This window comes from Symphodus melops (assembly GCF_947650265.1).
Source record: "Symphodus melops genome assembly, chromosome: 23".
NCBI lineage: Eukaryota > Metazoa > Chordata > Actinopteri > Labriformes > Labridae > Symphodus > Symphodus melops.
Window position 1 is genome coordinate 5,191,194 of NC_136713.1, and position 23,155 is coordinate 5,214,348.

At 43.4% G+C, this 23,155-nt stretch overlaps 1 protein-coding gene across 3 annotated transcripts in view; it reads left to right on the forward strand.

Annotated features, from left to right (window-relative positions):
• The first annotated feature begins 1,300 nt into the window (after positions 1-1,300).
• LOC306818891 (uncharacterized protein) overlaps positions 1,301-23,155 on the forward strand; it is a 31,517-nt gene continuing 9,662 nt past the window's right edge. Inside the window, exons 1-12 of one of the 3 annotated variants that reach the window (XM_079336622.1) lie at positions 1,301-1,591; positions 19,163-19,704; positions 20,547-20,630; positions 20,712-20,771; positions 20,885-20,960; positions 21,508-21,567; positions 22,175-22,311; positions 22,390-22,407; positions 22,491-22,697; positions 22,781-22,807; positions 22,896-22,958; positions 23,059-23,142. In XM_079336622.1, coding sequence (XP_079192748.1) covers positions 1,510-1,591; positions 19,163-19,704; positions 20,547-20,630; positions 20,712-20,771; positions 20,885-20,960; positions 21,508-21,567; positions 22,175-22,311; positions 22,390-22,407; positions 22,491-22,697; positions 22,781-22,807; positions 22,896-22,958; positions 23,059-23,142 — 1,440 coding nt within the window. In that variant the 5' untranslated portion in view covers positions 1,301-1,509. Of the gene's footprint in view, positions 1,592-11,905; positions 12,383-12,460; positions 12,989-19,162; positions 19,705-20,546; positions 20,631-20,711; positions 20,772-20,884; positions 20,961-21,507; positions 21,568-22,174; positions 22,312-22,389; positions 22,408-22,490; positions 22,698-22,780; positions 22,808-22,895; positions 22,959-23,058; positions 23,143-23,155 lie in introns of those variants that run through there. The other 2 variants (XM_079336621.1, XM_079336620.1) reach the window with 2 other exon arrangements.

Below are 23,155 nucleotides of genomic sequence, written 5' to 3' on the forward strand. Positions count from 1 at the left end.
AGAGGCAGTGAAACACATGGACAACCTACATTAGCCCACTGATTTTTCTCACAATCACAGCTATAAACACTGATAAGGTCTCAGATGTGGGGAAGCTTCTGTGGTTGCAGCACAAAAGTTTATTGGTGGCTGTTTGCAGGTTCTGAATCTAAACTTTCATGGAACTACAGGCAGGGGGATTCCAGCATCATTTTCACACTTTTTGACCAGACAGAACCTGTGGGCTTCCTTTCATTCTCTTATGTTGGTATTACTAAACTATAAGCTTTAATGGACCTCTCATATAAACAGTCATTATTACAGGGGGAAAAACATAACAAAGAAGTTTGAAACAATCTAAAAAGTAGAAAAAGGCAGCAATATGAAATATATATATTTTGTTTGTAAGAGTCTTGTAAAAAGCTTTTAACAAAACATATTGGCTGATACAAAGGTGAGCTGTGTAAAGTGGACCTGCACAACAGATGACCAAACTTTCTGGTATACAGTATTTGCACTTTGAGATAGTGGATGACTGCCAATGAACTTCAGGGAGCTTTAGGGTCCCATCGATTGCGGTCCACATGCTGTCTCATCCTAACTGGCCAATGACAGACTGAGAGCTGGTGCTGAGCCGAGTCTTTACAAGCCTTTGTCAGTTAGGTCAGGTTAATGTGACTTATCAAACAATTCTCAAAGAACTGCAGGATTTTGCACTTTCGCATTGGCTTCGTTTTACAACACTGGAGGTTGCCCCTTGGGTAACTCTACGTTGCCATGACTACTGCTGTCAGATGTGTGAAGTTAACAGAAAAAAATGAGGATTTCCGATTTAAAATAGTTTCTTTCAGTATTAATGCATGTTTTTGTTTGGGTTTATGGAGTAAAATAAATTATTCTTATTTTTTTTTTTTTTAAGATTTCAATGCAATTATTTTGACCTGACATATATCGAAACAGATAATAGAAATATATATTTTATTTACATAAAAAAAGTCCAGTTTGCAAAAGTGTTTTTTAGAGTACAAAAAATAAAAAAGGCAAAATGTCAACTTCATAAATATACCAAAAAAACAATCTTTACAGGCTACTTTTCTCAAAGATTAGGCCATGCTAGTCTAATTTGTACAGTGGAACTGCGAATACTCATTAAATCAGTTATGGTTCCTAAGTTGCTTAAAACATGCTTTAAAACTTTATTTTTTAAAATATCTGTAGTAGTAGTCAAACATGACTTTGACTTTAATACAGAGAAAGTACAACACTTTTATTGTGACAACACTTTGCAGGATGTTACGTGATTCGCTCGTGCTTGAAATGCCGCGCGCGTCCACACTGCTGCTGATTCTTGAAGGTGTTCGCAGCCTCCTCAGGTAGACAGCAGGTCGGTGAACCTCCCCTCACGGTGATTTATTTTCTCCACCAGCTCCTGAAAGATGAGAACTCCAGGAAAGAAACTCTAAAAGGATTTTATTCAATTTTCTTCATCTTCAAAATCGTAAAAAAAAAAAAAAAAAAACCAGCTTGAGGATGAGTCCACGCGACAGGTGGTCGACCCTGAAGAGCTGCATCCTGCTGCTGCTGCTCACACAGGCACAATCACAGCGAACAGGTAGGATTAAGGCATAATAATATTTACATTGTTTACTGCCATTATTGTTGATTTTGTGTTTTTAACGAAATGTAACTGCAAATAAGTCAAAATTCACACAGGAATGATGTGAAAAGAAAAGGCACAGAAATACTATAAAACCATGTAGAAATACTGTAACTGTCTTTAAACTGCGTAAATGTTATATTTTGTAAAGTGACTTTTGATTGGACTCTTAAATGAGCTAAAGAAACAGGATTACTGTGAGTGTCAATGAAACTTCCTCCTCTTTTTGTCTGAATGAATCGCTGGGTTCTTCAGGTCGGAATGAGTTTGTGGTCTGTGTTAATGTCTGGACTTGTCTATTAGGAATCAGGAATAGCTCACAGCATCTCGCGCTCTGTCAGGGCTTATACTGTACTTCAGCTGTACAGTCTGCACTTATGTTTGGATTTTAATCCTGCATTTATCAACTCATGCTCTGACCTGTTCTTCGATTAAAGCAAAAAATGAAACCTGACCTGTCAGATTGTTTTTTTTTCTTTGTATCATTTTTAATTAATTGACATGCAGAGATCCCCCTCCTCTCCTTTGTTAGACAGAAAGAGATGCAGGCACATCTTTTTATGATCATCTTGAACCTCTTTGTGCTGACTCTGCATCCTTCAGGGGCTTTTGCATCTTTCTGTGGTTTATTCTTCGTCTCATTAAGCGGGGTTTTGTAGCCTTGTAGCCATTTTGTTTCTTTGCTGTTGTTTACTTGTTGGTAAGTGTGTGTGTGTTTTGTTGTTCCAGAGTGCCTGTATCCCTTAGAGCATCTTTTTTGCACACATGTGCCTGCTTGTGTTTAAATACAAAGTTGGAAGATGATGACTTCTTAAAGTTTGGTATTTAGGATTAGAGTTAATCCAGCCCATGTGGGATGTTGCTTATGCAGGTGCTTGTCTGTGTGTGTGTGCGTGCGTGTGTGTGTGTGTGTGTGTGTGTGTGTGTGTGTGTGTTTGTGTGCATAAAGTGGTAATTTGTGGTTTGCTCAGATTTTCCCTTCTTCAGGGCTTGTTGGTTCTCTTCCATAGAGACAGACGCTCTTCATCCATACCGCCTCATCTTACCTGGCTGTGGTTTGATTTTTCTGCTGACTGCAGACACACACTCACAAAATACACAGACATGCTGACATCCAGGCATGCCCACATATACATGTAGAGACAAAGTAGGTGCAGAAAGGATTCAACTACATTTGCACAAGATTTCCAGATGTTAAACACTCTTAAAGCAGCTTTAGTGGATGCAGCTCTCTGTTGTTCTGGTTTTTGTTTTGTGTACTTTGTTTTATTGAAGTAACCGAAAGATGAAAGAGAAAAAGAGGAACATCTTTTTGCAATTATTAGACCAGCATATCAACAAGTAGAGATGTCTGTCGCAGTGCTTCAGGCTTTAAGGATTTATCGTCCGACACTTTATTTAGTCATAGAGAGCAAAATGTGTCGTCCAAATGGCAGAACTGACTAATCGTTTACGCCCACACTTTTGTGTTTCAGAGAGTCAGAAAACAATGCATCAACACCACTTGCATTTTGAGACAAAGTAAAATCTGCTGTGCTGACTAGAAAATATTTGACTCTGCTGTTTCACATTAACTTCAGCTGCACAAGTAGAACATTTTACGATAGTCTTTATTGACTCCACACAAAGTTTCATTGTGCAAGGTACCAGACTGTTGCAAGGTACCAGACTGTTTCTGTTTCCATCTAAAGTTAGAAAAACACAATAATAGAGCAAATTTAAGTGTTTCAAATGAATTCTTTCCATCCATGTTTCTCTCCAATTACTAAAATGTTTAAGCACTGTTTAACATTTGGATTTTATTACCTTTCTGAGTAAGACGTTTTGAATCATTACGGTCAGAAAGTTTGAAAGGTCTTATGGGAAATGTAGGACATTCATTAATAGTGTCGAGGTTCAATCAGGTTGCAGAGCGGCAAGTCGACCATATAAGGAGATTCCTGTCAAACACGGAGCATCATGAAGAGATCATTTACAGCCTTAAAGTGTTGGAGGAATTTAGTGCGGAGCCTCCCCCTCCAGCTAATCATCTGAATTAACATCATCTCTCTTAATCAGCATGAACAGATTTATAGAACGCTCTGTTGACATAACATGTCAGCAGTCTGAAAGTATGCAGTAGCACAAGCAGGAGTCATCTCTCCTGGGTGGCCCAACAGCCCTGATATATGAAGCTCTATTTTATCAAAGCAGACAACAAAAGAGGCCGATGATAACAGTGTAAATGAGTAGCTGTGTGTTGTAGATACAGGATGTAAAGAGGAAAATAAAACAAGGGATCTTTACCTGACAGTTAAATCAGAAACATGCAGCATAGTTATCAATCAGGATTTATGGCCTTTTTCCAGCGTGCACGGCTCGTTCAGCCTGTCTCAACGTGAGTGCTGCTTCTGCACAGACAAATATCTGTTTTAAAAGTGAACTGTTGACACTTTCAGACCAATAAATGTGACACATTTTTTAACTTGATGGTCAGTTTGAAATCTCAGCTGTGTATGTGAGGTTTTATTACAGCTGCAGGCTGTTAAAACACGTTTACGAAGCCAGACTTCACTCATCAGGACGACATGTTGTGGACTTTAAATGTGGAATCTTTCTGTTTTCTTTGACAGATTCTTTTGTTCAGCTTTTCGTGAATCAACAGCAGCAACAAGTGAACAAAAGCTGCTTAACTGCTCGCCTCCTAAATGACAAAAACGGCTCCATTTTTCTTTTACATCTTCTCATATGTAATACCATTGGACTGCTTGCTTCCCAAATAACCACTTTAAGAATATGCTAGTCTGCATGTTATCAATCTTTATCTCCGGTCTTGCTGAGGATTATCCAACAAGAGGCTGCTGAGAAATTAAGTACCTTCATTCCCCAAAATCTGGATGATCTTTAAATCCATGTTTAACGTGTCAGTAAGAAGAAGAGAAAGAAAACAGATGATTACTCTAAGTCAGTGTGGAGTATGTGTGATGACAACAGACTGCTCACCTCTCAGTGAAGCTGCTTATGATGGTGTTCAAGTGTGTGTTGTGGTGAGTCTTTGGCTTGGACTGAACACATCTGGCTCAGCTGGATTTAACGCTGATTTCTCTTAACTTGATTCAGATCAGATGAGCTTTACTCTGTGTTGTGTCAAAACAAGTTTAGACACAACAAAGTGAACATGCAGAGTGCAGAGTCACTCCTCTCCTCTCCTTGTGATTGTGGCTTTTAACCTGGGTCGACTTTGTCGCTCTGTGTCGCTCTCTCGTAGATTAAAGGTTGTTAATGAAGGGGCTGGTGAAATGAATGGGCCCTTCAAAGAGGCTTCTTACCGGACAGGAAACGGGCGGTTCTGTAGTTTGTTCACAGACCTGTAGTTATTGTATCAGAGGAACATTGATTGGTTTCTTTTTTACAAAGCGAGTTGCAGAGAGAACTCCCATGATTCCCTGCCAGCCTCGACGTCACCTCTTGTTATTGTTTTGACTGAGACTCCAGGCTTTGTGTTTTATTCAGTGCACCGTATATTGTATTAGATATGACAAATGTATAACCCAATGGACTGATGACCAAATGCTTTTCCATCAATCACCGCTGAGTAAATTAAACCCTGCAGATTTATGATGCCCATATTTGGTCGTTCCTGAAAGAACCACCCATGTTTCCAGCAGAAGAATAGGCTTTTGTCTGCTCAGGTTGAATAAACAGCAGTCTCCCCTCCGTCTTTTTTTTTTTAAAACAAACTCGGGGCACTCCTCTTTATTTCAGCCTCAGGACATTTCTTCAGCTCCGCCTTTACCACACAGTTTTTATCTGTAATTACACCTTTTTGTCCTGCATGTCTCAAACCCTGCTCACGCTGATTAGACGTGCACACAGTAACAAAAGTAACTTCAAAGCTCTTTTACAGCAGTGTGTAAATACTGATGGCTTCACTTTGGAGAGCTTGAAAAGGCTGATGAAGGTAGCTGTGGGTCGTACCTGCTCCGAGTCTAAAGGTGTGATCTCAAGCTGACGGCTGAGAGGATGTTTAGTTTTCCATCTTTCTATCTGATCCTCCATCTCCACTGTTCAGTCAGAAGGTTCCTCTCTGTCACTGGGGAATGCTTTGTTTTCCCAGCTGCACACACTGGTGGCTTTGAGGTGGTGAAAATGGTGATAATGGTTGTGCTTCTCCCACCTGCTTCAGCTTCTCGTCTCTTTTAGATCTAATCAGGAGGTTTTTCCAAAATCACACTTCAAGAACAGGCTTAGTTTGAACTTTGGTTTTAAATGATGGAAATAAAAGTTATTTTCTGGGTGAAGCTCTGGATCTCTGCCTCTTTTAGCTGAAATAACTAAAGTTCAATCACCGTGATAATAAAAGATGAAGTGCCCTGAAGCAAGATCTTCAACGTGCAAAATGACATCACTAAACATCGTCCATGTGTGCAGGATGGAGGAGACAACCTGAGAGCTTTCCACTGAAGCTTCCTAAAAGGCTTCAAGTGTCCTCACTTGAATTTATAATCAACAAAAAAGCTTTCTTCATGTCAGGCTGCTGGAGTAACTTTCTCTTTTTTCTTCGTGTGAGACTTTGAACTTCCTTCAACCTGAACTCTCATTGCCGTCTTCTCCTTCTGGGTTTCAACATGTTTTTGGGTTTTTTTTGCCTCGCTCATCACGTTCAGTGTTGCCACACTCACTAATATCATCCAGAGGGGACTGGCCAGCTGCCAAAGACCAGAGGCCGGGAAGACTGACTCACACTGCTGTTAATCAACCAAAGTGACACAGAGGAAGAAGAAGAAGCTCCTCACTGTGCTGGGTGTTTTACTGACGTGCAGATTGACTGAGCACAGATGAAGCACTGAATGCAGCACATGTGTGAAGACGGTTTAGTGAAACAGAACATGAGCAAGGTTAAAGAAACGTCACGTTCAGAGTAAACATGTTGTCCAACAGCTGAAGGGACTTGTCAGGTTCAGATTTCGAACACAAAAAAGACAGATAAGACTGAACAGGTGTTTGAATGAATCATCGTGCATTTACATATCTCTCGATGTTTTTGTTTCTGCCAGGTGTATTTGGAACTTCAACTTCAGAAAAGATGAAGGTGCATCTTCCTCCACACATCACTTAGCTAACTTTAGATGTTAAAAAACCGACACTTGCATTTAACAAGAGATTCTCAAAATGACGTGGAGGAATGTTTAAGGTCAAGCATCCATAATTGTCAAGTTCACATGAGTCAGACTTCTGCACATCCCGAGTTGGCCTGAAGCTGATATTAGCAGGAGAAGCAGCAGGTGTCTCTTTGACTGAGGTGGATCCAGGTTTCTTTATTGATGTTAAGCACCAGTGCTGGATTTGATCTCCACATGGAGCTGTCCTGCAGCATGCGCTGCTACATCCTGCAGAACTGACTGAAGAATGGGGCTTCTTTAACCGGACTGCCAAGGTGCAGGAGTTTGTCTTCTTCTGTGGTTTTGTCTTCAGGTGCATCACCAGCTCCTTCTGAACTGGAGTAGAGCCAGGTCTTGATTGCATGTTGTGAGAAAAACAAAAGTGGTTGTGATCAGACTTCTTGTTTTATGTGCTGAAGGGGGAATGAAATGATTTGAAGTAATCACCTAGAACTTTCTGAAACTACGAGAGAGTGAAAAATCCAGCTTGAGGAAGCTTCAGTTACTGTTTCGTGCTGCCTTTGTGTCGATGACACAGTAGCTGCTCTGTACGAGCTTTCCACTTTATGACTCACTGTGAGCATTAGCGAGGTTATGAACAGTACTTGCCCCGCGGTATCATAACTGCAGGAATTTAAACCGAAGCCTCGAGTTACGAGCTCTTTGCACTTCACTTGAATGTCACATCTCTTCAGGCTCATGCTGCAAAAATGCTCCTCCTGACAGGTGAGATCTTTGGAGGGAGAGAAGAAAAACATGGAGGAACATTTTAAGCTTCTAACACTCAACATTAACAACCTTTAATTACTGAAATATCTTCATAATTGGTTTTAAATTTAGCTGTCAATCACGTCATCAGAGGAGGCGTCAGAGTTCCTCGTCCTGGAACAAAACTTCTCATGTTTGAAAGTCGCCACAAGACTTTTCTCCCATGATTCTTCACCGCATGTGTTCTGCCACAAAAGTCCTCTTTATGTCGAGGATTCTCCAAACAACGGCTCGACTGTCTTGTCTTGAAGCTCCTGTGTCGTTAAATGAATCGTGCATTGAGGCCTCGACAAGTGAACCGTCTCACACCCTCTTGTCTGAAAATGCTTTTGTCTGTCAGCGCCAAAAATCCCACTTCGACATACCATAAGAGGGGAAGGAGGAGGAGGAGGAGGAGTGAATCGTGGGTGTTGGTTTCTGCAGAGCCTCTGCCAAGATGTCCCACGGGGGAACTTTTTTTAACTCTTCACTTTGTGAAGCATTTGAATAATTCAGAGAGTGTGAATGATTTACTGCAGTGATGGAGAGATTTCTAGGTTTGTCACAGGGTGAGGTTTAAACCACTTCTCACACATTTTAGTGCAGATTTGGTTCTTGTTTCCCATCTGTTGTAATTCAGACTTCGGACACCAGGTGGCAGCATTTCACTTTCTTTTTGTTGAGTTTATCTCTGTATCTCAAACTTTTAAATGATCAGTTAAAGCTCTGCAGAGACAAAAAAAGCAGCCTTTAATCAACCAAAGTGGAGTTTTTTATTCTGTAAAATCAGTGTTGTAGACTTATAATGTGTGTTCATAGAAAAAGCATAAACAGAACGCTGTGTTTTTACAGATGAGTTTATTATTGTATGTTATATTATTGTAGTGCTCTGTTAGTGTGCTGCAGCCGCTGCTCTGCTGCCATCTGCTGGCTCGGTGAAGTATTGCAGATAGATTTATTCATGCCTCTGAATACAGATGCAGATAGAAGCATAAAAGGATGAGCACTAACACACCAGAGAAGTCTTATTCAGAAGATAGCTCTGTCTTCATAAAGCATGCATTTAAGATGCCAGGTTTTCATTCAGCGGTTATATGAACACAGGGTTTGACAAACAGTCTTTTGAAAGAGATAAAGAATTAAGGTTTAGTGCTTCAGATGAACTTGATTTACAGTAAAGGGTTTAAATATCCAACTTTTTCACTAATTGCCATGGCAACCGAATAAATCCTGAGCTGTCAGGGGAAGAAGCTATGAATGTTTCATTCGATTTTTTTATTCTGAATTATTGCTTTGAAGATTGTTCAGATGTATTGTGTATCTCCTTATTTGGGATTCTATGTGAGGATGACTCAGTGAGGAGGAGGAGGAGGAAGTTTATACTGAAGCTGTCAGGAACATCAAATCAAATCGTGATTGGTCGGGATTTTCCACTCTTTATAACTGCTGCATACACAGAAACTGCATTGATCACCAACATAAAGCTAACATACTTTTAGAGACATTTCTGAACCTTAACCTACTAACGATAAAGAGCCAGGATAATAAAAGGGAGTGTGTGTGTGTGTGTGTGTGTGTGTGTGTGTGTGTGTGTGTGTGTGTGTGTGTGTGTGTGTGTGTGTGTGTGTGTGTGTGTGTGTGTGTGTGTGTGTGTGTGTGTCCTGGTGTTTCTCAGGCCCTACAGCCTCTTTTCTCCAGTTAATTGGTGTATCATGTTTCTCTCTCACAGGGATTCTTGTCCGTTTCACACGCTCACATGTATGTTCTGTACTCAATAAAGTGTGGTGAGGAAACACACATGTTCTCATGTTGAGCCGGGCGCTCTGGAGCTGGAGCTGCTGTTGGCCAATGTTTTATGGAGATATTATGTCCTAACAGTCAAACATGGGGAAGTTTCAGGGGAACTTTCTCTGGCAGAAACATTAACTGAAGATGGATATCCAGCTCCTGATGAATATGACTAAATTTCCTGATCTCCTCAATTAATGAATTTCAATCAGCTCGCCCCAACCTCCTGCAAGTTATCATAGCTTAGCATAAAGACTGGAAACAGCTAACGTTAGTCATATTGGACGACTTGAGTTTGGAGAAAGAAGAAACATGTAGCTGATGTTTTCAGACTGTTTGAGGAGGAAGTGTGTTGTTGAAGTCTCCTCTGGACCTCAACAGGCAGCTGTAGTACTGAACGTCCTGTATGGACTCTGTATGTGTGTGTTCATGTGTGTGATGCTCCACACGCAGAGCGCCAGCCGTCTTCATGGTGTGACATTAAGTCAGTGAACCACAGAGCTGTGGCGTGTTTACTTACCCTGCTCGTGGCCCCGTGCAGGTCGGAGCAGCTGTCAGCTGAGAGTGATGAAAAGTGCTGCAAACATGATGGGGGGGTCTGTGGTGCATTAATGGGGAAATAACGACTTAGGTGATGAACCTGAACGCACCATTGAGAAGAGGAGAATGTCAGTCATGAATGTCTAAATTGACTTTTTGTAATTAAAGTTTAAATAGCTGAAAACTAAATTTTAATTGTGCACGTTTTTGACCAGCAAACTCCTTTTAAAGAAATACCAGAAACAACCAATCTCTCAGGTTTCTGATACATTGAAGGCATTTATTGGGACACAATCAGCACAGACAGCGGAACCAAACAAATAGAAAATCTAATTTTCCACTTGACAGAGTTCCTGCATGAACTGCTGTCGATGATTACTGCGAAATAACTAAAACCTAGCTTTGTTTTTTTCTTTGTTTTAGATGCTTACATTTCTTTCTTGCAGAGTTCAGATCTTGACCATCTCGCTTTAGCAGGAAACATCCAGAAGTTTCACATTTCGAGTTGCTGCACATTCAGTTGATTAAATGAAAGTTCTTTTTGTACATTTTTGACGTCGTTTTTTTTCCTTTTTATGAACTTGCGAGCAAACGAGCTATAAGGCAGTATTAGTTTTTATTCAGAGTTGTGTTTTGAGCATCTGATAAATGCAGCTCCACTGTTCTCTCTGCTGTGCTTTGATGAAGATTGATTCTCTGACAACCATAACTTAGTCCTTTCTGGACGAACGAGCCAAAAAAACATCTTCTTGAACAGCTGGCTCTCCCACTCTCCTTCCAACGTAAGAATAATTTCTCTCTTGCTCAGCATCCATCAGAATTGATTTAGCACACATTTTGACAGCGGTAACAGGATTGTATGGATGCAGAAATGATCAAAATGCATCGGCCTCCAAATCTCCAAATGTCGTGCAGCAGCAGCAGCGTGGGTGTGGGAGGTCCGAGGGCTGGAATGTGTGACAGCTGGATGTCTGAGCTGGACAGATGAGGCGGGTATCTGAAAGGCGAGGGGGGCACACGAGGGCACACAGAGGAGGATCCCTCCCTCTGCTTATCTCAGAGCTGTGAGAACCTGGAAGTGGTACATTTTCCGAGGATTTTCTCCGATGAAGCAACAGGGTTAGACCCAAGGGAGCAGAGCTTAAGACATCGATCCAATCAGATACGCCCTCTCCGGCTGTCTCTCTCTCTTTCTCAGCTGCTGTCTGTCAGTCCTCCTCAAACTCTGCCCGCTAGCTGTCAAACTCCAGAAACAGCAGAAAGTTTCATCTGTTGTTCTGACTGTTTGGTTTTTCCACTCTTTGAATAAAGGAGATAAATCACAGCCACATGCCATCACATTTTCCTGATGCCCTTTTTTTCCTTTTTGTTGTTGTCTGAAACAGCAAATGAAATCATTTCTCTGCTGCTGCCTGATAATCCCCCGGTGTTATCTCAACCTGTCAGCTGCTGTCTCCATTATTCCAGGACGAGTCATCCTTTTTATCATCTGCACTTGTTAACCCTCATTTCTGGAACATTTAAGAAGCCTAGAAATGTCAAGTATTCAGGGTTATTTTTTAATTTTTTACCAGAAATAGACATGTGAGATGTGAAAATGTTCCCATGTTGTTGTCCATTCCCGCCTTCTTCTTCATCAGGACCGTCTGAGATCCATCTTGTCTTCTTAGATTCATCTTCATCTTTGTTTGGAAATATGGTTGAGGATCGTGATTGTTTGATTGCTGCAGAAAAGAACAAATAGTACAAAAACAGTTCTCGTTTTCCTGCTTGTATTTTACAGTTATCTGAAGTTTCTTTAACAAATTCAAACAGGGAGCGTCTTACTGTTCCTTTCATACTTTCTAAAAACCTGCAAAGCTGTATTTTATTAAAGGACCTCAGATTCTTGCACACTTCAATGACACTTATATTTAAAAACCTCATCGACTCTTACAGGGGAGGAGTTTTGGGGCAAATCGGAGTAACCAATAACTTCCATCATCATCATAACAAGCCTGCCTCCACTCGTGGGTTTCCCCCCTGTCCCTGTCAGTGCTTTTTCATGCAGTGAACATGCACTGTGAGCTTTAGAGGGAGGGTCTGTGAGAGTGAGCAGAGTTTTCATGTCTTGCTTCTCATTCAGTCGATGCTCAGTGGCCCTTGAACAGCTTGGATTTAACTGCTGAGCGGCTGGCTAACAGGTGGTGAGAGTGTGCAGGACGGTGCTGCAGCATGTTGAAGTGGTTGCTTGTTCTGGTTCTCTGTGCCGGGAGCTCCGAGGCCTGGTTTTGGTCCTCAGTTCCAGAGCCAACGTCAGCGGCCCCGGCAGAGACGGGCGCGACCACCTTGGCAGCCAACGTCACTCAGGAAAAGCAGGTGGAGGAGGATGACGACCTGTCTGGGGTCGGGGAAGAGATCATCAACTTGGCCACAGGAATCCGTAAGTTTGTCCAGGTGTGGGACGCGACCCTGCCCACCACCCTGAGTGCCAGGACTACTAACGGAGGCCTGACAGAGAAGGTGGAGAGCACGAAGCCCAACACCACGGGTAATCCAGACAGGTTCAGAGGGGAGAGGGAGGAGGAGGGGGTCGGGGTATGGGATGGGGATGGGTCGAGATCAGGGCTTATGGCCGATCCTCAGGTAGACTCAGAGATGGTTTTAGATGGAGCTGAAGTCCTACCTAGCACTGTAACTGGGAACTTGAGTGATGTTTCTAAAATGAACGGGACAGTTGATGGTGTTTGGGAGCCGACACTTACGCCTGGTCTAAATAGTTCTCACCCGGCTTGTCTCCCTGTGCCCTCTGATTGGCCCATTTGTTCCAGTAAACAACCAAGAATCCTCACGCTACCTAACTTTTTCAACCACACATCTGTGGAGGAGGTGGGGGCGGTCCTAAATGAGTGGGAGTGGCTTACAAAAGCAAGGTGCCACCCTGGTGCAGAGTGGTTTCTCTGCCTCCTGCTGACGCCAAGGTGTCCTTCGCCCGCCGTGTCCTTTCACCTGCCTTGTCGCAGTTTCTGCCAGGTGCTGCAGGACAGCTGCTGGGCGTCTCTGGAGAATGGGCGTCTGCCGGTGGAGTGTCACGACCTGCCTGAGTGGCCGCAGGAGGCGGGGCGCCCTGCGTGCGTGTCAGTTAGTAACTGGAAAGGTAACCCCGGTGGGTTAGAATGTATCCTCTTTGGTGATACATTTTCAATCCCATGTCACGTCACTTGTTGTCGCTGTTTGAGCTTTAGTCTGCGTAAGTCGTTTGTTTGTTCGATGTGTGCTTGGGTAACAAACGTGTCCAGAAATATCCTGGCTGCTGTGGACTTTTTTTTGAAGGTCTAAATGTTGATTTTGCATGTTTAACCCATTTTAATGCAACCACAAGACATCTAGATCAATGTTGACAATATTACAACCAACATTAAAGCGCTCAAGATGACAACAAAGTTGATGCGTTTATGTGACAAAATAAATCTTCAAGTTAAAGAACTTCACTGAGTTCTTTACAAATCAACACAGCAAACATGATCTTTTATGTTCTGAACTGTATCTGGCAAAACCAAAGCCTACATTATCCACAATGCAACTCCCCCACTGACAGTTCAGTCTGCAGGTCAGGTGAGATTCAGAAGGGCAGCCAGAGATAACCAGCTACAGAAGCCTGTGAGGACATTTCTTTGTTTCTTAACAAACTTCGATTTGTTACGTTTTTGAGATTTGAAGTCTTTAACAGAAATTGTCCTGACTTAAGTGACATCACTTAAGACCAAATGAACCTAATTCAGTTATTCCTTAACTCTTCTTAAACAGACTTAATGTCAGAAATGATGATCATTGCACATCTACATTTTGTGTTGCATTTTGTTTTGCACACAGCAGTCCATTAATAGACCAATAAACAGCTTTGATCTCTCACTATAATGAATACTCAATCTCAGGCATCAATCTAGCATGTGTAAGTGAAGTTTGCATCAGTGAATAATGCTAATATTCTACATTTGCAGTGAATGTGTTTAAACATGCAGAACCAGTGTTGTGGTTGTTTTAGTTTTTTATGTGATGTTGTGTCATTCTCGTTCTGGAGGTCATTCAGTATAAAAGCATGCTAATCACACGTCCGTTCATGTCTTTGTCTGAAGCTGCATGCAACCTTCCTGTGACGGTCTTGTCAGCTGTGCAGAGCAGAACCTCGTCTGCAGAAGCATCGTTCGTGTTATCTGTCAGAAATGGTCGGCAGCAGCAACCTCACAGGTTCTTCGAATGCTTCCTCTTGGTTACAACTTTTTATGTTTTTACAAAGATTGAGTGAGAAAACATCCCCATGCATTACAAAATATTCTGCTTATTTGATGATTTTGTGCACTAATGTGTGTGCCTAACTTGCACTGAGTAAAAGGTTTGTGAATAGATGAAAGATAAGACAAGCGTAACAAACCCAGCTCAGACAGGAAGTGCTCCTGAGGCCCGTGTCCTGCCTTGGAGTGGCGTCGTAAATTGTGCTGTATGGACTCTTTTCTCTCAAGGGTGAACAGCCTGAACTCTGTTACATAAAAGCATCTTCATCATATGTTTCCCACAGGAATAATTAATGTACATGTTCCAGCTTGAAGTGGCAGGTCGCTTTGTGAGTGGCCAGAAGTCGGGTTCTTGTTTGGATAACCTTCAGGATATTTAAAGACAAAGATAAGTGGATGCATCTGCAGCCCTGTGTGTGGGACTTCCATGACTTATGATGACCAAGGTGACGTGAAAATGGCTCCCTAAAAAAACCTTTTATGCAGAATGAAAAGGTTTTTTTTTTTTTTTTGGTGTCCGAGTGTGAAACACGAGCACTGGTAACATTACAGGCAGAAGTGGGTGCAGACAAAGACCAGAAAAACATGTGTTTTATTTAAACTACTGCTGCAATAAAAATCATGCAAAAGTGAATATTTTTATATGCAAGGAACCTTTTGAAGATCATTTGAGCACAAGTGGAAATGAAATGAAAGTCTTTGTTATTAATGCTTCAGGGACATTTGGGATGAGGATTTGCTGAAACTTTAACTGTGTGAAGACTAATCAAATGACTGATTCTCTCGTCTTCATTTTCTGGACTGGAGGCTTTCCAGGGACATGTAGGAGTTCAGTGCAGGTTAGAGTCACTCTCATTTTCCTCTGGTCTTCTTAGTTTGCCTCCACACAGCAAAAAACCTGTGGAGCAATAATCCCTCGGGTCACATCCTACTCTCGCGTGCCGACACATTTCATTCCTGGGTTATCTCCTCGTCATCGTGTTTCACAGTCGTCTGATCAGCTGTTGTGGATTGTTTAGTGGATTTGGAGAGAGGTTGGTGTTTGAGCATCCAGAGGGGAGAAACAATCAGACCATGTGTGGAGGGGAGGACGGGGCCCTGGATGGCATTTGTGACAGCGGCTGTGGGAGAGGAATCGGTCTGCAGCAGAGGAAAGACTGCAGGGATTGTGTGCTTCGTTTAGGAGAAAGGGCAACAAGAGAGCCTTTTGACTGGAGCGGCCCAAAGTATCTGCCAGGGGTCACAGGTCACAGCCAGTCGCCCACCCTCTAAAACCAGTAAGACTTGATGGGTGGTAATAAAGTGTTTGACAGAGCATTAGAGGATGAGCAGAGACAGAGCGAGTGAGAGAGGCTTTTGTTTGTGTGGGCAGGGAGTTACCCGCTGCTGAAGGAAAAGTCCCACATGACGCCCAGTTGTCTTACAAAACAGCGTCATGCTGCAATTTTTACTCCTTCCTGTCATCTTCTGATGACTGTTTTTCAGGAAGTGTTGAGCTGCTCATGCATCGACAGCAACAGCAGCGAAATCCACAGCAATACACCGCAGTCGTTTAAAAACTAGAAATATATAAATCCATGATTCAACATTTGAACACATAGAAGGAGAAGCTGCTGAAGATTCCTCCTCATCACTTCCTGAACTCATCACACAGTTAGAAACTTAAAAACTCTTTCAAATCCAACACGTAAAAAAGAGTCGGGCTGGAGAAATGTGACTCTCCTCACTGATCCCCATCGCTCGCCTCTAATTGGCTCTCAGCTCTCAGTTTATTCAAACACGGATTAAACTGTCACAGCTGCGTCGCCTCCGTTTGATGTGATGACTGAATCCACTGGGCTTTTCAGACGTGTGAAGTCCAGCTGGTTCCGTCTCAAGAGGTTCCAACTCCAGCTGGGAGTGTTAATGGTTGAGCCCACTGGTTAAACTGGCAGCTTGGGGTCACATGATGGTGTGAACTGAAGTCTCTCTCTGCACTTCATGAAGTTAGGATCCCTTCACAGTCCTTCATTAGAAAGTTATCTTCTCAGAGCACTGAGCTCTGAATGAGGCCTTTTCTGAGAGCCTGCACAGACTTCTCCACTTGAGTTTGCAAAGAAGCTAAAAGACGAGAACCCTGAGTAATAATGAGTCATGACTTTAAATGATGGAGGATGCAGCGAGCTGCAGGATGAACGTTGTGTTATTTATAGAGTCATGATAGGCAGTGTTTCTTGTATGGTTTAATGTTCTGCATGTCTTTAATTTCACAGCTCATTTCATTGAGCTTGTGATGCAGAAGATTCAAACGCTGCTTCAGCACTTTGAAACACTCGAGTCTGTTTCCACATATGAACTCAAACCTTACCTACACGGACAAAAAGTCTGTTTGTTGTTGGCACTTGTGATGCTGCAGAGAACCTAAGGATGTGTCATGTGCATTTGAACCCCATCAGCTGTGGACCTATAAGCTTTGAGTTCATATTTGTACATGATTCGATGGGCTATATTTGTTTAATTATTAAAGTTCTGTAGACGGTTTGGAGCTTTGCTTCCCCTTTTGGAGCAGCTCGTCTTCCCTACAATGACATCTCAGTCTGTTTTAGCTGGCATGGCTCCTCCTTGAAGGCTTCTGGGACTGAATCAGCCTGTGTTCTTCCTCCTGTTCGAGTCCCTCATGGTCCACTTTCCCATGGACATCTGACACGCATTTCCTTCCTCTGCCTCAGCTTCTCCATCTGTCCGTCTGTCTGAGTCTTCACCAGCTTTTTCCCCCTCACACACTACAACAGGCATCACATTTCTCTGGTGTTCTATGTTGGAAAATCCTCTGTAACAGAATACGTGAAGTCATTTTTCATTTCAGCGATGCCTTCAGGGCAGAGAAACATGGCTGTATGTTGTTCTTTCTTATAATCGCTCCTGTTAGCGTGAAGAACAGGGCATGAAGCCATGAGCAGAGAGATCCAGGTTAACAGGATTCTTTCTCATGGTTATGTGTCGTGCCAGCGTCCATCTGTCGTCTGGAGAAGAGCCAAGTTAAAGAAGCAGCTGATCCCTGACTCAGAGGAAGCTTTAAACAGACATGCATGTTTTTTGACTTAGTTCATCATGTGTTGCATTGACCAAAACAAAAGGTATCAAGTACAGATGAGAGGCGGACTTTTTATTTAGCTCAAAGGCAGGAACGTTTGACCATGAAACCTGCAAACCTCCTCACCTCAGCCTCTGAACTGTCCACATGATAGGTCCTGCACATACTGTCACCCTCCTAAATGTTTGTTTTGGACTGACGTATTCAGATTAACACAAGGAGAAAAAAAACCAGCCTAAAAAAAAAAAAGTTTTTCCTTTTTTCTTCTCCTCTACCCTCAGAGTCTTAGCCTGAGATCGGCGCTCTGATAAAGACATGTCAAAGTATGTTTACTCTTACATAATGGGTCTGTGCCTGCTATGGAAGAATAAGCAGGCATTATTCTTGTTCATGGGAGCTTTTAGCTGTGACTGCCTGAGTGGGAGAGCTGTGCTGGGACTGGTCGGCTTCCAGATGTGAATGTGTGCGTGTACGAAGAGAAACAGGAACCTGGCTGCAGAAAATTCACAAGCTGGTACAAACGAGAAAGTTTCCTTTTATCATTTCACAAATGGAGTCCTACACTCATAATCACACCCACCTGAGCTGTGCAACAGCTGCAGCAGCTGTGTCACTCTGAGAGTAACCAAGAGCAGGTGAACTCAGTGGGAAGTTGACCACCCGGCGTGTCCCGTCCGAGCTCCAATTGGATGAAATCCCACAAGATCCGGGCTTAGCTGTAGCTGCTGAGCGCTTTGAGATAGCATAACACACCCTTCATGCAACAAGGACTGTGTAACTAAGGGTGTGTGTGTGTGTGTGTGTGTGTGTGTGTGTGTGTGGGAACATGTGTTCAGGATTAGTCCCTGCCATGCTGGGCTGCTCACTGCAGATGTGCTGTAAGTTATGAGCTGGTTGGACCGTCGGTGACTTTGCATGGCAGGCTGCTGCACAAGGAGATGTTTCTTTGTGCTCAGCAGGTGGAGAGAGCGGCGTGAACTTAGGTCCAACAGCTCGTAACTTTAGTAGCTCCGTGTCAAAGCCTGGAGTCCTCAGAGAGCATGTTCAGGACGATGTTTCACAGTTTTGATCAACGTCTGCAAGGTTTTCCAATAACTTTCAATGACTTTCCATTCATCTGTTATATATTAATAGCTCATTTCTGCAGGAAAAATAATCCCTTATCTTTGAACATAAACCCAGTTATGAGTGAGTGTTAATGAAACTCAGTTCAAGGCTCTTCAGAGAATGTTCTTTAGGCAAACATCCCCACATTCAGCTCGAGCTGGTTGCTGTTTACTTTGTTTGACTGAACACTTCAGAAACGCGGGAATCCCAACACATTTTGACCTCTGTGACCCCATAATACATTTTTTATGACTCCATAAATCTGTGGCTGATGGACCATCCTCAGGAGACACTGAGTGGAAGCGTCCACAGTGTCCACAAGACAAAAACTTGTTTTCCCCTGTGATGTGGATTCATGAGAATACACTCTAATTTTTCTCTGTTTCTTCAGTTTTCTTCCCTTTGGACTCCTCCGCTGTATGGGAACCAAAGAATCAGCATTTTCCCCCCAGCTAATTTGACCCGCAGTTTCACAGGCACAGTGGTGTAAAATTAGAAACTGTAAAATTAGAATTCATTGTTAGTTTAACAACCTGTAACTCAGTGACTTGACCAGTGATTGTGGTTCTGGAGTTTTCATGGATAAGTTCCTGAATGTTTTTAACACCTTAAAGATCATCTTTACCTCAATGTTATCCAAGTCATTGGATAGAGTCAGGAAAGGGGAAGAGAGGGACGTTGTGCAGAAAAGGAGCCAGGACACGAGCGTCAGACAGCACACCGTGTGATAAACCTTAACAGATTGTGATGTGCTGATCGTTTCTGTGCTTTTTAACTGACTGTCTTAGGAGCGTAGTTTCTGTTTTAGAGAAGCTCTTGAACATCCAATGACTCTCTCTCTCTCTCTCTCTCTTTGCAGAAGAGAGCGGTGTCTCTTTGCTGCAGCTGATCGGAGACCCTCCGCCCAATGAGATCACCCGGGTCTACGGACCGAGAGGGGAGGCCTCCTATGTCTTCACCGCGGGCGCCGCGTCAGGCCAGCCGGCTCTGGCTCACGTCCCCAACCCTTTCCATCGCCACTTCTCCCTCGTCTTCCACATCAAACCTTCTTCCCCGTCCGGCTCGGTCCTCTTCTCCATCACAGACTTTCCTCAGAAGATCATGTACATCGGTGTGAAGCTGAGCGCCGTGCGCTCCCAACGTCAGATGGTGCAGTTCTTCTACACCGAGCCCGACTCCGAGGCTTCGTACGAGGCAGCCAGCTTCAACGTGCCGAGCATGGTGGGAACATGGAGCCGCTTCTCGCTCTCTGTCTTTGAGGAGACGGTAACTTTCTACCAGGGCTGTGACTCTGAGCCACAGGTGGTGAAGTTTGAGCGCTCGCCGGATCCTATGGAGCTGGACTCAGGGGCGGGGATCTTTGTAGGTCAGGCAGGAGGAGCTGATGCGGACAAGTTCCAGGTACTGTGAACATTTCAAAATAAAGGTCAGTTACAAGTATTGTAAAAAGTTACCACAAAGATTTGAACCTTTGAAACAAGAAGGACTTTGGGGGATATTTTGCCTTAGGATAAAGAAGGCTTTAGGATGAGTTCAAAGCTCGTGTGACGGTCTCATGTGGTCGCCCGGGTCATTGACTGGGTGCTCTCTAAAGGTCAGAGGTTTAAGGTGAGAGAGGAGATGAAGTAATAGATTTAGTAGAAGGAGGAGGCTTCATTCTGTCTTTCCGGTTGCCTGTGACCCTGACACAAACCTGCTGCTGTGAGGTGCCACAGGGAGATATTAAAACACAGACAAATGACCGTCTCCCCCACCTGCTCTTTTAGCACACCGTTTATTACTCTGACTTTTCCAGCTCCCGTGGGTGACATCCACTGGACGATTCATGGCTGTTTTTTTGGTCATTTGTGTCAGAAGTGTGATGAGCAAACATCTCTTCAGCACTTGAGTATTTCCTTTGCAGGAACTCCGGAGTTTAGGTCTGAAAGATTGTAGACGTTGAAATAGATGTATCTCTATAAATGAAAGTCTCTCACATGTGGAAGCCATTACTGCTTATGTTCATTACTCCTTAGGCAGCATCTCTTTTCTCTCTGATTTGCTGCTCGAATGTTTTTGTCTTTCCTGTCATATGAGTAGATGCATGTTTCCATTCTCCAAAGAAAAACAACATCATTAGTTATTAATATGTTGTATTAAAACATACTGACTTTGTGCTTAGTTGGAGAAGCTGAAGCCATGAACATGTTTTCCTTCCTGGTGAATTTAAAACTCATTCAGTTTGTGTATTTATTTTTTTTCAGGGTGAGATCTCCGACTTTAAACTGGTTGGAAACCCTCGAGCAGCTGAGCGTTTGTGTGATGACGAGGATGACTCGGACTTTGCTGTACGTATAAGATCTTAAATATTGAAGAAACTGTTGGTGTCCCTGAATGTGAATTTGGTGCAACATTTATGTGTCCTGCAGGCGTCTGGTGACTTTGGCAGCGGTGACGGGGACAGGAGACAGACGGGACGCACTGTGAAGGTCAATACACTCCAACCAGTAGAACTGACCCTTTTATTGTAGGCATTAAATATTACAAAGTTCCACTTGTCTGCACAAATCTAAACCTTTATGTTCCTTTTTTTCATGTCCAGACCACCCCGGCCTCCCTCCGCCCCGTACCTGAACCCCCTCTGATCTCCTCCAAGGGAAGCAGAGTCAAAGAAACAGGTACAGATAAACCCTCTGCAGCTACCCAGACGCTTTGCACAGTACACACAAACTAAAGGGAGCAAATGAAGGTGGAAGTTTAGAATCACAGGGGAGCTGGGGGTAATGGGGGGGTGGGGGTTCTTTTGCACATTATTATTATTTTATTTTTTATTTGCATTTCTGGTCTTCTTATTTCCCTTTGTGTTCAATCAAAAAAACAAAAAACAAAGTGAAGGAAAATTGCTTGATGGATGACATGTGAAAGATTCAATAAAAATATTTGAAACAGAATCACAGGGGAGCTGCTGCCAAAGAAACGTCCTATAGATGGACTTCTCTTTTGTGCAGAAATATGTGCATCAGGTTGCCTGTCTGGACCTGAAAGAGAGGGGAATTTTCCTGCAGGGTTCTGTGTAATTTTAAACTCTGTAGCTCCCCCTGGTGGTTGGTTAGGATATGTTTTTTTTAGCAATTCTAAAAAGTGTCAGGTGAGTTAATCAGAGACTGCAGGCCAATGCGTGCTTCCTGTCAGAGCAGGTAAAGTTGTGTTTGTGTTGAATTTTAGACGCCAGGTTTCGGCAGGAGTCGGTGGACCAGAGTCGCTCTGGACAAGCTGGCTCCAGAGGTGGGTCACAGCCTGGCTGCAGTGCAGATTAAGATTAGGATTGTGTCCTAATCAACATGAGGCCATCCTATCACAGGATAGAATGAGCGCCTGGTGTCTGGTGGTTTGGTTTGTCATTATGTTTGAGCATGTTGTTGTTCCGTTTCATGACAACATGAGCGCCACAGCAGTCCCGCATGCATTGATTCTGATATTCCTGTGAGGGGTAAAAACAAAAAGAAGGAAAGAAGAAACCTACATATGTGAAATAATCCTCCAGTACAAACGTGTTTGATTAGTTCAGCGTCTTCTCACCCTAACCCTAATGAAGACATTCAAATGCACATGTGAAGTTATAATGAAAGAGTGACTCTGTAAATCTCCATGGAGAGAGGGATGACTGGTGCAACAGCGCCCTCTGCAGGTCAGAAGAATTGCACTCCCTGTCATGCATGTGTTTATAAGCTCCACGAGGTGGCGTCAGACTACATCCAGAAACATTTCAAATCCACCACCCACTCTCTCCTTTGATCTGTTTTGGGTTTTCCATTTGGTACTTCTTTTTTTGTGTAGTTCATTCAGGTTTTTCCCTCTTTTATCTAACTGCCCTCATGTGACACCTCTTCAGGTCTTGGAGGTGCGAAAGGTGAGAAAGGTGACAGAGGAGAGAAAGGCTTGAGGGGTGACACGGGCCCTACAGGACCGAAGGGAGAGCCAGGTTCGAGCTCTGGCTCTGGTTCGTCCTCTCAGGGTGGAGGACAGAAGGTAAAACGTCCCTCTGTGCTTTTACCTGCATGAATCTGCTTTGACTGCTTTAACTCAATGTGTGCCTTTTTGTTTCAGGGAGAAAAAGGCGCAAAGGTATGTTCACTTTGCTCTGTTGCTTCACTCAACAGCAGATTGTTCTGTCAGAATGTAGCTGAGCATCTTGTTTTTGTTTTCAGGGGAGCTCTGGCTTCGGTTACACCGGTAACAAAGGTGAGCGAGGGGATCCGGGGCCTCCTGGGCCCCCTGGCCCTGCTGGACCCGCAGCCGAGGTGGTTCGACTCGGGGACGGCTCTGTTGTGCAGCAGGTGTCTGGACCTAGCGGACCACCTGGGTCACCTGGGCTGAACGGAGCTCCTGGACTTGCAGGGACTGATGGGGAGCCTGTGAGTGCAGACAGAGGAGCTGGATTATGACGTTATTGAACTTTTTGGATCAGCATCGTCACTGAATGCCTTTTATCTTTCAGGGTGATCCGGGAGAGGACGGAAAAACTGTACGCCTCTTTCTCTTATTAGACAGTTTAATATTGAAACTGATTATTGAAGAACGACCCCTTAAATTCTTCTTTTCTTTTCATCCAGGGTCCAGCAGGGCCACCAGGTTTCCCAGGAACTCCAGGAACTCCTGGTTCTCAAGGCCAAAAGGTTTCGATGAAATAAGATCAGTGGATGAAATCAGTTATTTATTTTTTACTTTATAATGTTCTTATTATTTATTTGGAATGACACCGTGTGATGTTTTCAGGGTGAGCGTGGAGAGGGTCAGCCAGGACCTAGAGGCCCCCCTGGTCCTCCAGGACTTCCAGGACTTGGCAATGGTGACCGCCCGGTACGTCCTCACT